General features: G+C 43.3%; 2 protein-coding genes across 4 annotated transcripts in view; both read right to left on the minus strand.

Moving 5' to 3' along the window:
• ogdha (oxoglutarate dehydrogenase a) overlaps window positions 1-8,688 on the minus strand; it is a 33,758-nt gene extending 25,070 nt beyond the window's left edge. For both annotated transcript variants that reach the window (XM_023958850.2, XM_023958851.2), the window contains exons 1-3: window positions 8,540-8,688; window positions 3,973-4,350; window positions 1,199-1,381 (exon numbers count right to left, since the gene is read on the minus strand). In XM_023958850.2, coding sequence (XP_023814618.1) covers window positions 1,199-1,381; window positions 3,973-4,212 — 423 coding nt within the window. In that variant the 5' untranslated portion in view covers window positions 4,213-4,350; window positions 8,540-8,688. The remainder of the gene's footprint in view (window positions 1-1,198; window positions 1,382-3,972; window positions 4,351-8,539) is intronic.
• A 3,109-nt stretch (window positions 8,689-11,797) lies between these two features.
• LOC101156746 (disintegrin and metalloproteinase domain-containing protein 9) overlaps window positions 11,798-13,952 on the minus strand; it is a 28,887-nt gene continuing 26,732 nt past the window's right edge. For both annotated transcript variants that reach the window (XM_078952437.1, XM_011479708.4), the window contains one exon: window positions 11,798-13,871. In XM_078952437.1, the coding sequence (XP_078808563.1) occupies window positions 13,802-13,871 (70 nt within the window). In that variant the 3' untranslated portion in view covers window positions 11,798-13,801. The remainder of the gene's footprint in view (window positions 13,872-13,952) is intronic.

Genomic DNA, 13,952 nt, shown 5'->3' on the forward strand with positions numbered 1-13,952 from the left:
TGATGCTGGTTTAAACTGCAGCAGATCGTCTGGACCATGTCCGCATGACTACATGCACTGAGTTGCTACCAAACAATTGGCTGTTTCAAAATTTGTGTTAACCAGCATTTGGACAGGCGTACCTAATAAAGTGGGCGGTGAGTTTATAATCCTACTTCATTCCATCTATTAAAATGTAACTCCCACAATTAATGAGGGACCACTGTATTGACCTTTGTGCATGTTCTAGGAAAATGTTTCCAGGTGGAATAAGGCTCCATTTTATTCTATAAAAATGTTCATTATTGAAGGCACATTAACAGAATTTGATGATGCATTTATAAAAACAATAAACTCAGATGTTTTTGGTTTTTTACAGATCATGAGGACATAATCTTTGATCCAATATTCACAGCTAAACTACTCAGCGCTCTCACATTTATGTCAGGATCTTTTGGTTCCCACAAGTTTGTTTTTGTTTAAACTGGAACAAAAATCCAAAGGAAAAGTCTAACTTGACAGAAACTCACACAGAAATCAAAGGTGTAATAATAATCTACTGGTTATACCCATTTAAGTGCACCCTCCATAAGTGAAAGCAGTTGCTTCCTGTAACCATGAAGCCGTTTCTTCAGGTCAGCTGGTGTTTTGCAAACCGCTGCAGATCCTCCATTTTTCGGTTTCGCTGCTCTATCCACACCACATCTACAGGGAGGTGAGCCCCAGAGCTACGTCATGTTTTCAACAGAGACTGTACACTTTTTCTCCGTGCTCGGTGAGACGACGCACATCCTCCATCTTCCCTTTATAACTGGTTTCAGGTGTGGTTACTACAACGCCCCCAGTTGTTACCTTCCACAGGTGTGTCTGAACATAAGGTAAAGGAGGCTTGAAAAGCCATTTCTTGCTATTTTGACATGTAATTTTGTCTCGCCTGTTTTTTTATTTCTGTTTGAATTCGTCATGTTGGATTTTTCCGTTTGTGTTGTTCCAGTGCAAACAAAAACAAACCCACAACTAGTGTTTGGAACAATGTTCTGACAGAAATCTGCCGCTGTAGATATTTTCGATCAGGACCAAGTCTCACTTTGTTTGTGTCCATCATCTTTAGTTGTCTTTGCCTGATAGTTGTAGTCAAACTGGATGAAAGGATGAAACCAACACCGTGAGATAGCAGAAGCAGACCCCTTCACGTCAGAAGTCCCGTGCGTGGTCGTACCTGGTACGCTCTGATGAGCGACTGCACCGCCAGGTGGTCCTCCACCAGCTTCTCCACGTTGGGCTGAGCTCCAACCAGCGAGGAGAGCTGTGGAACGGCGAGCCCAGACAGACTCAGAGGGGACTGGTAGGCCGCACCGGGAGGGGCGCCGGCATTGGCGTTTCGGAAAAACACATCCCATGACTGGACAACGAGAAGAAAACAGACTGTTGGAGCAGAAAAACTGGGATTTTTACACGAGACATAATAGCTGATATGACAACAATCTGAGGGATGCACAGCTGCTGTCACAGTAACTAAAGCTTTATGGGATGTCGAGTGCACTGTTGGAATGTCATCCATGTTTTTAGGGTCTGAACTGAAGCACTTAAGCCTTTTAGGGCAAGAAGCAGAGGAATAATAATAAAGATTAGAATACAAGACATCAGAGGTGTCAACAGATCTGCACAACCAGATGTATCCACTGAAACCAGAAAACTTCATGGAAACAGAGTGAAAGTGCAAAGCAGCTGCAGACAGATTCCTTCATGCAGAGCACTGCCTCACGGCACAGATTTCAGCTACTGTGCTAATCTGACAAACACAAGGTCACACCTGGTTATGAAACCACAGCGACGTGCAGTGAGACACCGTGGTGACCTGCACACACCTCACAGCAGGAACGCCGCCGTTCACACATCTGACAGCAGCTGAGCGTGCTGTGTGTGAACGAACTCCTGCTTTTCAGGTCTGCTGCCATCACACCTGAGCCACGTTACCCAACGGGTCGATCGGACCCGTGATCAGCTGCTCTGAGGAATCTGACAGATCCTGTGCTTACGTAACCGTGCTGCGTGATTTTCTGTGATAATGAGAGCAGAGGTGGAGTCTTTCCACTCGGCTCACGAGTCCACATGAAACTGGAAGCCGCTGAAGCGGCAGCTTCTGCTCTTTGACCGGCATCACACCCGTTTGGGCTGCTTTGTTGTCATGCTCGTTTACAAAAGCAAACTGTTTTCCCTCTTTGTTTTTCAGAAATGCAGACATGGAGTTTATTTCTGTGACTCACACATGACAGGACAGTAAAGCTGGAGGTGTACTGCACAAACATTTCTACACACTCACAAGTAAAGATGGTCAGAAAAGAATTTTAAAAAAATGTAAAGGGGAGAAACCAACTGCAAAATATAATAACTGAAGACTAATCAGTCTTTAAACTTTAAATCTATTTTTAAGTGTTTCCAGTAGACTTTAATCATGATTATGCTCTGTCATTTTCTAGAACATATTTATTGCAGAGCAACAGGAGTTCATCAGAAATTCACCTGAGTTGTGGGCGGGACTGTTGGCAGGCAGTAAGCCTACACGCACTTCCCATCATCCATCAGCGGAGGCTGTGATTTTTATACCAGTGTGCTGCTACTTATCTTGTGACTTTATGATTGATTTTTATTAAAGATTGGCTTCTTTTTATCCAATTATTGGTTTACATTTTCAAATTTGTTCATTATTGGGGGAAATATTATTTTCCTGATATCTTTAGTGAATCCATTCTTTGCTCTGTATTTTATTTAGACAGATGTCAGTTACACGTGTGGCTGAAGGATGCCAAACCAAACCAAACCAACCGTGACGCTCATAGGTGCAGCCGTCTCATGCATTACATAAGGATAGCAGAATACCGCATCAGCAACAAGCAGATGAATCCATTTCTGTTTCATAATCCATGCTATAAAAAGCCTTTTTAAACAGATCAGTCGCTTCTCAGATCTTAGACAATTGATATAAAACCTGTAGATTCTCCCAGTGACCCCCCCTATAAATAGCTTTGGTGGCAGAGCGTCGCATCATGTCTAGAAGATCCTGTTTCCCTCACAACGGACGGATCATGTGAAGGCATTATGTACTGAGCTCTGCTTTGATGCAGTTCTGTAAAAACTTTACTTTTGTTTTAAGAAAGAAACTTAATTCCTCGTTTACAACTTTAATCCTGTAGAATGTAATCCTAACTTGGCCCGTCATCTGGTTCTGGTTGCAGGAGAGCCCAGTGGCCTTCGTTCCCTCTTCAGCGGGTCATGTGACTAAGGCTAATATTAGCCTGCTGCCCTTAACCTCTCAGGACACTGAAACGCCGTCAGCAGCCCCGCCTTGACCGTTCATGGGATTTCACAAGCTCCCACGAAACGTCACTTTTATTCATCGGGACAACAGGAAAGTAAGATGTTGGTTGATTGACACCCTCAGATTTAAAGTGCAAAGCAGAAAGCAATCAGAGAAGGTTTTGATTGATCAGAAATGACAAGCAGCCACAATCCTAGCAACACAAATCTGACCGAACGCAGTCGTTTTAGCTATCACTAAACAATTCTGTTATTTTGTGTGATATAACGTTTATTTGTGGTGTTGACAAAGGTTTTAGTCCAACAGAAGCTTACCGATCACCTTCAGAGGATTTCATCCTGGAAGGCTAAATTTTCTCAATGTTCAGGCTTTTCCTAAACATCTACAGAGAAAGGAGAACCGTGTGTAGACCTGTCACTGAGAAAAACAGTGACAACATTTATGAAGATTAAAAAAAACACCAACATTTTTCCTGCTGATCTTCTGCCCAGGGTGGTGATGGTTTGATTTCGTGAGCAAGGCACCTTTATGGTTAGGTCCTTTGACTTCAGACTTCAGGTTGAAGTCCTAACTTTAGGATTCCTTTATCAGCTGTGTTTTTATCTTTTCATATTTTACTGCACAAACCCAGTCGTGGAAATTCACACCTGCACTTCCTCTCCACACTTCCTTACCTTGTGAACACTCTTGGGATCCTCCAGCCAGGCGTAGTACATCTCCTCCACATAGTTGGAGCTCGTCCCATTAAGAAACGGCTCCGAGGCCACAGGTGCAGAGTAGCACCTGATTGGCTGAAACGTCCTTGTGTTGCCTGTGGAGGCGACTGTGATTGGGCGCTGCTGGCCGACAGTCTGTGCCGCCTGTGAGGCGGTGAGTGGGCGCAACCGCGCCGCACAAGTCCTTAAACGATGCATGAGCAGTCCTTAAAGAATCACGCACACGGCGGTGCCAGTCAGTCCGATGGGCCGGATGTCCCGAACAATCACAAAGAAATAAACTCCACCCAGGTCCGTCCCAGAGCAGGAGGGTCCTGATCAAACGTCCAGTGTCCACTGAAAGAGAGAGCGACTAGTTCAGAGGAGACGGGGATAAATCTGCACTGCTAACTTTGACATCCACCAAACCTTTTAGCAGCTATGAAGGTGTTTATTTAAGATGGTTAAGCCTTTTCATTCATCTTTAGGATTTCAAAATGTCAAGCTTGAATAACGGTAAAAGTGGTTAATAATTAGAATAATCTTAAATAGGGCTGCACAATATGAGGAAAACTCGCGATATGCGATATTAGTGATTAATATTGCGATAACGATTTAATTTGCAGTATGTAAACAAATGGCAAAACAACCAAAAACATAATTTCCATTTCACTGCAACAGTTTAAAAATTATACTCCAAATGACCCTTGTCGACGTAGGAGGCAAACATCAAACATAAAAGGGCTCATCTGATTGATCAACAACGTTGACGGGTCCTTCCGATTGGTTAAATGCATAAATGGATTTATTTGATTCATTAAATACTTCAAGCTGCCGTGAGTTTGTTTTAGCACATTTAAGGTAAACATTTATTGCGATTTTCGCCGTCTTTTGCGGTATGCATATTGCACAGCTTGATGTCTCGATAACGATAAATTTGCGGTATATTGTGCAGGCCTAATCTTAAAGCACATATATTTTATAAAAAACTAATTTCTACACCAATAGTGTCATGTTCATATTCAATAGTGAAAGGAGAAAAAGGATGCCGGACCACCAAAGTCATGATGATGGAAAATGCCATGTTTGACTTGACTTTATTGCATTTTTTTATTCAAGTAAATTCAGTCTTTCACTTTTTTCAAAAGTAAAAGCGATAAAATTGTCTTGATGGTAACAAAACCCTAAATAAAGTGCATTTTTCTGAGCGTGACTTTTAGGGTTGTGCCGATGGACGATACCATCGTCCATCGTGATGGGTGACTGACATCCCGATGGAGAGACACCATCGTGATGCCACGCCCCCGCCACGTTGCGAGTCGACACCATAAGCCGCGGTTACATGTGCAAAATATGTTGATGGGATCAATGGTCGGATTAGAATCCAACCGTGTAGATGGGCCCAGAAAAACATTTTCAGAATATAACAAACGTTCACTAAGGTCACACTTTTGGTCGGAATAAATCATTCGCACATGCGCAGTAGGGTTTGAAAAACTGGAAGTGGATATAACTTCCGCTGAGCGGCTTTTTTTTTCAAACTTTATTGAATGTAACAATTCAATACAAAACAATGTTAAACAGCGCCGAGCGGCTATATTATATACATTGACATGTCAGCTCGGTAATATACGAGACGATCTTCTAAACGTGCTTTTAATAATGTTACGGTTATTATGAAACACCTGTTCGCTCATCATTTGAATTTTAATCCGTGTGGTCAGTGCTTTTTCTGAACGGAGCCGGAAAGAAGCCAGGATTAGCAGTATGCTAACACGGCTAACAACATTAGCTTTGGGTGGCGCTGCAATCTGCATCTTGGCTGCATGTAAACATGTGGTAATAACATCAGCCTTTATTTTGTCGGGACGCGACTGGAAACACAAATTCACGTGATGTTTTTGAACGGTTTCTAAGGACTGAGCGACATTTCTGCCTCACACCGCCGCTGTGAGTGCTGGGGATCCGAGCTGTGCTCAGACACACACTTTTAGACCCGGTTCTGAGTTCGGTTGCCCGTACCCCTAGAGCTGCGGGACGGATCACAGTCTTAAATCTCCCACACATACCGCTCATGTAACAAAGCACCCCCCCCCCCTTCCCATCAAACACAAAGCTGTAAGTCAGCGCTCCGCCGGTCCACTTCACTAGTTAAGGGCGGGAGCGGACTACTTCTTTTCTATTTTGTTTGTTACTTTTTTTGTTAAAGTCACTTCCCTCAGTTTATACTAAATATAATAAATAAATTAATAAAGTAAAATAACGAATAACAATTATATAAGAACGAAAAATTTAAAAATAGTCCCCCCCCCCCACGATATCATCGTCCATCCCGATGGTTGACAGCAAACATCGTAAACGGCCAATTTAGGGGACATCGCCCAACCCTAGTGACTTTGTGGCTCTTGCTGGGTTCTGGTCAGTAAGAATCTTGACCAAATGAGTCTTAGCATTAAAAAAGGTTGCAGGTTGTTGCCTTAACCCAATCTTGCAACTGATTGATCAACCTTCAAAGATCACATTACAGTTCAACAGTTCAACCCTTAACAGCCATAAGCGGCTTTAAAAATCTGGCTTTAAAAATTGCCACAAATGAGAGGAAACAGAAGTAAAGCAGACTGTGTTGACATCGACTATCCAAGGCCGGTCACTCCCTTCGCCTTAGCTTGGTTGGAGTTTCCTCACTGACTGCACCCATGAGCCAAGGCTGACATCTGAGCACAGATTATCCAGTCAGAACTCTGTGTTCTCTTAAGCTCTTTGTGCCGTTTAAATCAATCAAGTGGCTTTGACGGAAGATGTTTGTGCTGCACTTTAGTAAACCTTTACTGAGTGATGTCAAAAACAAGAATTTAAGGGTCAATCATGCTTTCCTTAAGCCTGTCAGAGTAAATCCATTCATGATAATATATTACCTTTGGCACAGTAAAGAACTATTTTTTTTATGAAAGATGACTTATTTTTGGACCTCATTTTCCTCCACAGAAGTAAGACGACTCGATTTCTGAGGCTCCGCCTTTCTCTCCTTGTGGGTGGCGCCCGTTTCATGACATCAACCTAGAGCCGGCCTCTGCAGCACGTCTGCGTTTCGCCCACGAAACAAACATTTGAACAGTTGGAAAGATGGATGTGCAGATCAAATGAAAGCATCTAGCCAATCACCACTAGCTCCACAGAGAAAGTGGGCGTGTGATAGCCTGGGGGCGGGGCTGACAGCAAAGACTCTGTTAATGTTAATGTTGCCAAAGACTCTTTGTGCAACATTAACATTACAATACACTTAAAAGCCTAAAAAAGTGGATTTTGTATGACATAGGTCCTTTAAAACTCTGTTGCATTTCTTAACTTTTTCCAAACATGCTAGAAATCAAACACTTGACAAACCCAAATCACATATTATTGTGTACATTTTAAAACTAAAAAAAAACCTATTCATCAATAATCTCGGATCACTTTATCTAAAGTAGGATCAGGAAGGCTGATGGAGCCTTTCAACTCCAAAATACTGCGAACCCCCAGAGAAAAAACTAGGAATTTATTCCAAATTTTGGCTTCCTAAAGTGTGAATGTGTGTTTGGATTGCAGGGTAAAACCCAGGGAGAACTTGCAAGCCCTAAAGAGAAAGAACTAAGGCGGGACTCGAACCAGGAACCCTCTTGGTGTGAGCTGACAGTTGAACTTCCTTCCCGCTCCTGCAAACCTCCCAGACAGACGTCACGGTGAGAGGTGAGCAGCTGATCTGCAGACGTCCAGGACGGTTCGCGGGTCGGGCTCTGCACCGGGGGGAGTGTCCGGCTGGACCCAGCGCGCTCGTCCGGGTCGAACCTCCGCTCCGCTTGTTCCCAAAGTTTCGGCCTATTTTTTGACCTTGTTTGAGCTTCAGCCCTTGCCCTGCTGTATCGACTCTCATTCCCTTCACCCCGACTGGTGCCCGGCCACCGGCCCCACTGATTGGCTACTTGTGACACGCCCCGCCCAGAAACCCGATTTCAAGTGTCGCTATTGGCTACATTCTCCGTCAATCACTTTGTCCTTTCGCGAGTCATGAGTTACAGAAAACTGTTTAGCCAAAACACCGACCACAGTGAATGGCTTTCCTCTCTGGGCGCACCGTTAGCGTTCATCCGCTTCTACATGACGCCGAGGAGGCAGACGGTTAAACAGAGAGGTTGTGTCATTAGCCGGCTAGCTAAGTGGAACTGCTTCATGTACTGGCACGTTTGGCTAGCCGAAGACGCTAATTAACAAGTCATCAAACTAATAGATACTAGTCTTTGTAAACAACAAACAGATAACAACCATTAACACATTAGGCCTACTTTTGCTAGTGACTAGGCTCTCATATGAGCAGTTTACCTCGGCTGTTAGTCTGCAACCAGCTAGCATGCTAACACAGGCAGTGTATCAATCTCTGAGTCAGAGCGACATGATGATGAACAAATGTCGCCAAACTGCAGCTAAAATCTCATTTTGGGCGTAAACGGGTTCGAACTTTAACTGTCACAAACTCAAGTTCATTAAAGGTCATAAAAGCGGGACTGCTGACCTCAAGGAGTGTCTCAGCGGCTCTTCTCTCGGCCGGTATCCCGGATGCCCTTCGCCTCTCCCGGTAAAAATGATGACGGGTTTAGGGCGCAGAGCGTGGAAGAGGCCAGTGCTGACGTCATGACGTACGACGCCGGGGTGGGGCTCCCTGATTGGTCAGATTGCTCACAGGTCTAAATAGTGTATTTTTATTTTTTTATTAGAACTTCCAAAGATCACATTCACATAAATAGAACAGCAGGACATAAAGATGAAACAATAAAACAAAAACATAGAATTGTTGTCTAACACAAAGGGCATAACATAATATAATATAATATAATATAATATAATATAATATAATATAATATAATATAATGTAATATAAGAACAGGGATTACCATATGTTATCTTCAATGAAAGTGGACAGTTTTCTTGCATTTATGTTTTTCATAAACTCTAGTGATTTAAAATATGAATATATCTCCTTGTAAAATGTATTAAATAACGGTTTGATTTTTAAGAATCTGCTTTCCTAATTTCCCAGATATTACTAAAGTATTAAATGCCAAATCAAATAATTTATCACCAGCAACTACTTCATAAAACACCGTGTTTTTTTGTCACTGTATAAAAATAGGAAAATAGAACTTTGAGCACCACCACTAAATCAATAAATAAATAAAAGATCAACTGCGCAGCCCCAAATATTGTTTCTAAATCTGTTGGTTTCTGGTGGACTTAGACAGCTCTTTGGTCTAGGGCTAGGCCATAGTGAGGTTTGGAGTGTAAGTGTTTGAGGTTGTGGACAGGTGTCTTTATATAGGTAACCAGTTCAAACAGGTGTCATTATTACAGGTAACCAGTGGAGGACAGATGATATTCTTACAGAAGAAGTAACAAGTCTGGGAGAAACAGAAATCTAGCTTGTTTGCCATTGACCAAATACTTTTTTTCCCAACATAATTTACAAATAAATTATTGAAAATCAAGACAATGTGATTTTCTTGATTTTTTGTTCTTATTTTGTCTCTCATAGTTGAGGTTTACCTATGATAAAACTTACAGGCCTCTCTCATCTTTTTAGGTGGGAGAACTTGCACAATTGGTGGCTGACTGAATACTTTTCCCCCCGCTGTAAGTGGAACAACATGTAGATCTGTGACAGAAAAACCCTTTTTTGCCCCTCAGTGTGTTCAAATGTTGAATATGATCCAAGAACCCGACACTGAGGAGTGATTTTACGATTCCACACAGCTTCATTTTTACTCCACACCAGAACAATCACGACTGGTTTAAAGATTTTTTTTAAATAATTTTCTGTTGCATAACACCCACGATTTCTCTCCTCTTTAGTCTTCATAGCAAACAGCAATCTGTTGGGGGCTGTGTTGTTGCCACGGTAACCCGAAACAGTCTTCATGCCGGTGGCCTCGCTTTGCTGAAGCTCTAGAAGGCCAGAGATCAAAATAATGTTGTAAATGTTCATAAAGAGTTCACATCGACCGTTCTCTGCTTTATCACGGACACACAAAGTAAAGAAGATCCAAAACTGTCCTAACGCAACAGCCATGAGGAGTGTTGCCATGGAGATGTGACCTTTCTCATTCATAGAGTGGTTGTTTGCCTTCAGGTGACCCAGCTTCACTTACGGAGAGCAGGCTGTGTGAGTGTAGGGAGTTCAACATGGATCACCTGAGCAACTCAATTCAATTTAGTTGTGTGGCCCAAAATCACAACAACAGTCGTCTCAATGGGCTTCGTACCGATAATTACAAAGTAAATCTGAAATCAAAAGGATCAGGAAGTCATAGAATTCAATCCTTAGACCCCCCTTCTCTGTAAGGAAAAACTCCTAAAAAAACCAAGATTCCAGAAAAATAGAAGAAACCTCTGGGGTGTCCACATGACGGAGGGATCCTCCCCCAGGACGGACAGGCCATGTACCACAACTCTCAGACAAGAATTATCTTATCTAGCTCTACAACTACATGTTTAAATAGTCCAGCAGATGGACTTCATCCAGATGGAGTTGGGGGGACGGCTGGGGGCGCCAGACGAGCCAGAGGGGGGGTCCACAACCAAGTGTAGGAGCAGAGGCAGGGCAGAGACGAGGTACACGGTCAGGTACAGCAGCACGGACGAGCCAGAGGTAAGGACCACAGCCAGGTACAGGAGCACGGACAAGCCAACTGGAATCTGGAAGAACTCCTACTCCCATGGAGGGGAAAGAGGGAAAGAGGGACGGTCCATGAATCGTACTGCACCAAACAGAGGCACGGAGAACTCAATGATGAATATTGATCCAGGAGAGGAGAAGTAGATGAGAATAGAGGACGGAACCCCAGTGACCACACAGGTGTCTCCTCAAAGGAAAGCTGGAGTCGGTACCAAACCTGCAAACCCGACACCAGCTGGTTCTGGTTTCAGCTCTATCATTAAATGGTTTTGATGGATGCTTCAAGTGTACATCCCTGTCAGGTTGGGATGATTTCCTCTTGGATAAAATCTCTCAACATGAAGACCAACGTGGACATCTTATTTCATGCGCCTTTATTTTGACACAAATCTCCATTTTCAGACTCATATCAGCAGATTGTCCACGTTTGTTCGGATGCATCAATCGTCCTTTTTAGCTTTTTTTTTTTTTTTTTTAATGTTCTCTGTTAATTTTTGCTCAGGTGTTTCTGCAGATTTGACAGAGATATCCTTTGCAAAAAGTACGTCACTTAAAGTATACTTGAGTACAAGTATAGCAAGTACACTATAGACCAGGCTTGTCCAAAGTCTGGCTCACAGGTCGCCGTCATCACAAAAAGGTGTGTAGGATTCCTTGATTGTGATTGGCTAAATTCTGTCATGATACGTTGTCAACCCTTCTGTGACACATTCTGGCTCATTTCTAAAATGTTGACTGTAAATAAAACAAACAGGTTTGTTCCTTCAAAACCATCGTTCTGCACTTCTGAATAAGACAACTGCTCAAGTTCTTTTCCTGGTTTAAATGTAGAAATTTACAATGAGCATTAAATAGAGAAAAACATTTGATATGAAGCCAGATTTCATGTTTTTTTCATTTATTTCTAGTCTTCAAAAATGAAATTCTTGGTAATTTGGGTAAAAATGTAAACGTCCTGATTTCTACAGACTGTTGTTGTCGTCCACTTGAACAGACCTGTTTTTGCTAGACTGAGTTTACAGAAGCATGTCCAAAGTGTGGACTCGTTTTCCTTTAGTGCTTCAAGTTTGCCTAAAAACAACAACAAAAAAGACTAAAATATAGAAGATCTGTGCCGTTTTTAATCATTAAATCATTTGACAGTGTACAGTCTGTAACTCAACACTTATTGTTTACATTTAACATTGAGTTTTAAAATCACAAATTTGAAGTTGGTCTAAAAAGATGACTTTAGAATTTTACACAAACATTTCTATTTGATTTTTCTCATCATAAGATATGTTTCTTCCTTTAGTTTCTTCTTTTTAGGAGCGAAGATGGAACTTTACCTGCACGGTTATGTTTCCTTTGCCACTTCACCAAAAACGTTCGTTTGGTTGAGAATTCACATCTGGGCCGATAAGAGAAGTTTTAAATCTTTAAATAAATGCTTTCGTGCTTAAATATCAGCAGATATTCGGTGAAATTTTCACCATATCTTCAATTTTAAACTGAGGAAGAAACAAGACAGTTGATGAATATATATTAATCAGAAAACATTTTAGGTCTGGAAAACAGTTCAGTTATTATTTCATTTGGTTTAGAACATCTGTTTCCGTTGGGATGTGAACGCACGAGTCTGGATGGTGAACGGAGCGTCATGGTGAAGCCGGCCCACGCCGAGCTGCGTTCCCACACACGTCCTCGGTTCGGACGTTCTCGGATCAGCTGTGGCTGGTTTAGCCGGCGAGGAGGGAGAGCCACGCGTCCTTCACACAGAAGTCAGTGCAGATCCAGAATCAGCCATCGTGGTGCAGCGGGCGGCCGCTGGACCAAGAATCCCTGGCTGGAGGCGGGTCTGAGCCTCCGGACGTAACAGTGCTGAAGCGTTAAGACAGACCTCGTTTGTGGTGACTCTACGTCTGAGACACCATTGCATAAACTCTGGTTACAATTCTGGGAGGAAGGAGCTGGGAGGGCCAGGTGGGGCGAAGCAAGCGCACCCTCCAACAGGAGATGGGGGGGTTGGGGAGTGTACATTCCTATGACAGCACTGAGCAGCAATGCTTTCAATAAAAAAAAAATCAGAAAATAAGTGGAAGGGGGAAAAACAGGTGCAAGCCCCGCCCCCAAACCTGCTAACCAGCGAATCAAAGAGCTGAGTCGATCCTTTTCTTTCCAACGCCACTGGAGGTTCAATTTGTGCCCCGTATGGAGGGAGTTTAGCAAACAACCAAACAAAGGTTTATGAATCAGGAGGCTGTGATCCTCAGCTGCTGCTTCTCTTTATTTCTGACAGGTTGCAGCTAAATGTGGACGTAAACGAGAAGAAAGCGAGTTTGGTCAGCAGGTCCCTCAGCAAAGACGAAGAGGTGGAAGCCGTTTTCACATCACCTCGACGGCGGCACGAGGACACAACATTTAAAGTAACTTTAGCCTAACTTAAGGAAAGCAGAGGATGGTTGCTGAGGGTTCAGACGTCTGGGTCGTCCTTAACCTTTGACAGTAAAACAGGAGATTCAGGATCTTTAAGAGCAAAGAGTTTACATGTGGACAAACAAAAGTGGAATTCTAGGCTTTTTTAAGAAGCTACTTTGAATTATCTGAGAATAATCTGATTTATTTTTAAATCATAAAAACAGACTCCTGATTTTTGTTGTTTTTTAAACTCCCCGTGTTTTGGGCGTCGCCCTCCAACGTCAGAAAAATATCATTACCTGTCCAGCTCACCAACTACAGCCTGATGCGTACCTGTTAACAAAGCCTTTCTGAGTGGCTGAACGGTTTCCCCCAGTCTTCTGCGATCTGATTGGCTGGTTTAGAAGCAGGTGATCGGCAGGGTTTGGACCTGTTCAGTGAGACCTGCAGGCAGGGGTCCTGATGGAACGCAGCTCCAGAGTCCGCTCAGGAAGAAGAAGCAGCAGAGTCTCCGGGTCAGACCGGCTGTGATGCTGCTTGTCCTCACGGTCCGGTCCGGTCCGGTGGAGCTGCAGGTTCTGCTGCGGTCCCCCTCAGGGACACACATCCTTTACCCGTCAGCTGTGAGGACGTTAAATTAAAGGGCAGAGACGAAGAGGAACAGGGACAGTGGTGCCATCCAGGTGTCGTTAGGAGTCTCCTGATTGGTTAGACAGGTGGAGCGGGGGCGGGTCTTTGAGGCACCAGAGGTTGCGATGCAGCAGACGGTTTGGGTTTTCTGGAAAAGGGGAAACAGCAGCTGAGTGGCGTTGTTTATGAGACGCCACATGCATGACCTGATCCGGAGCGCATGAGCTTA

This window comes from Oryzias latipes, chromosome 9 (genome assembly GCF_053564925.1).
Source record: "Oryzias latipes strain Hd-rR chromosome 9, Olatipes_Hd-rR_3.1".
Lineage (NCBI taxonomy): Eukaryota > Metazoa > Chordata > Actinopteri > Beloniformes > Adrianichthyidae > Oryzias > Oryzias latipes.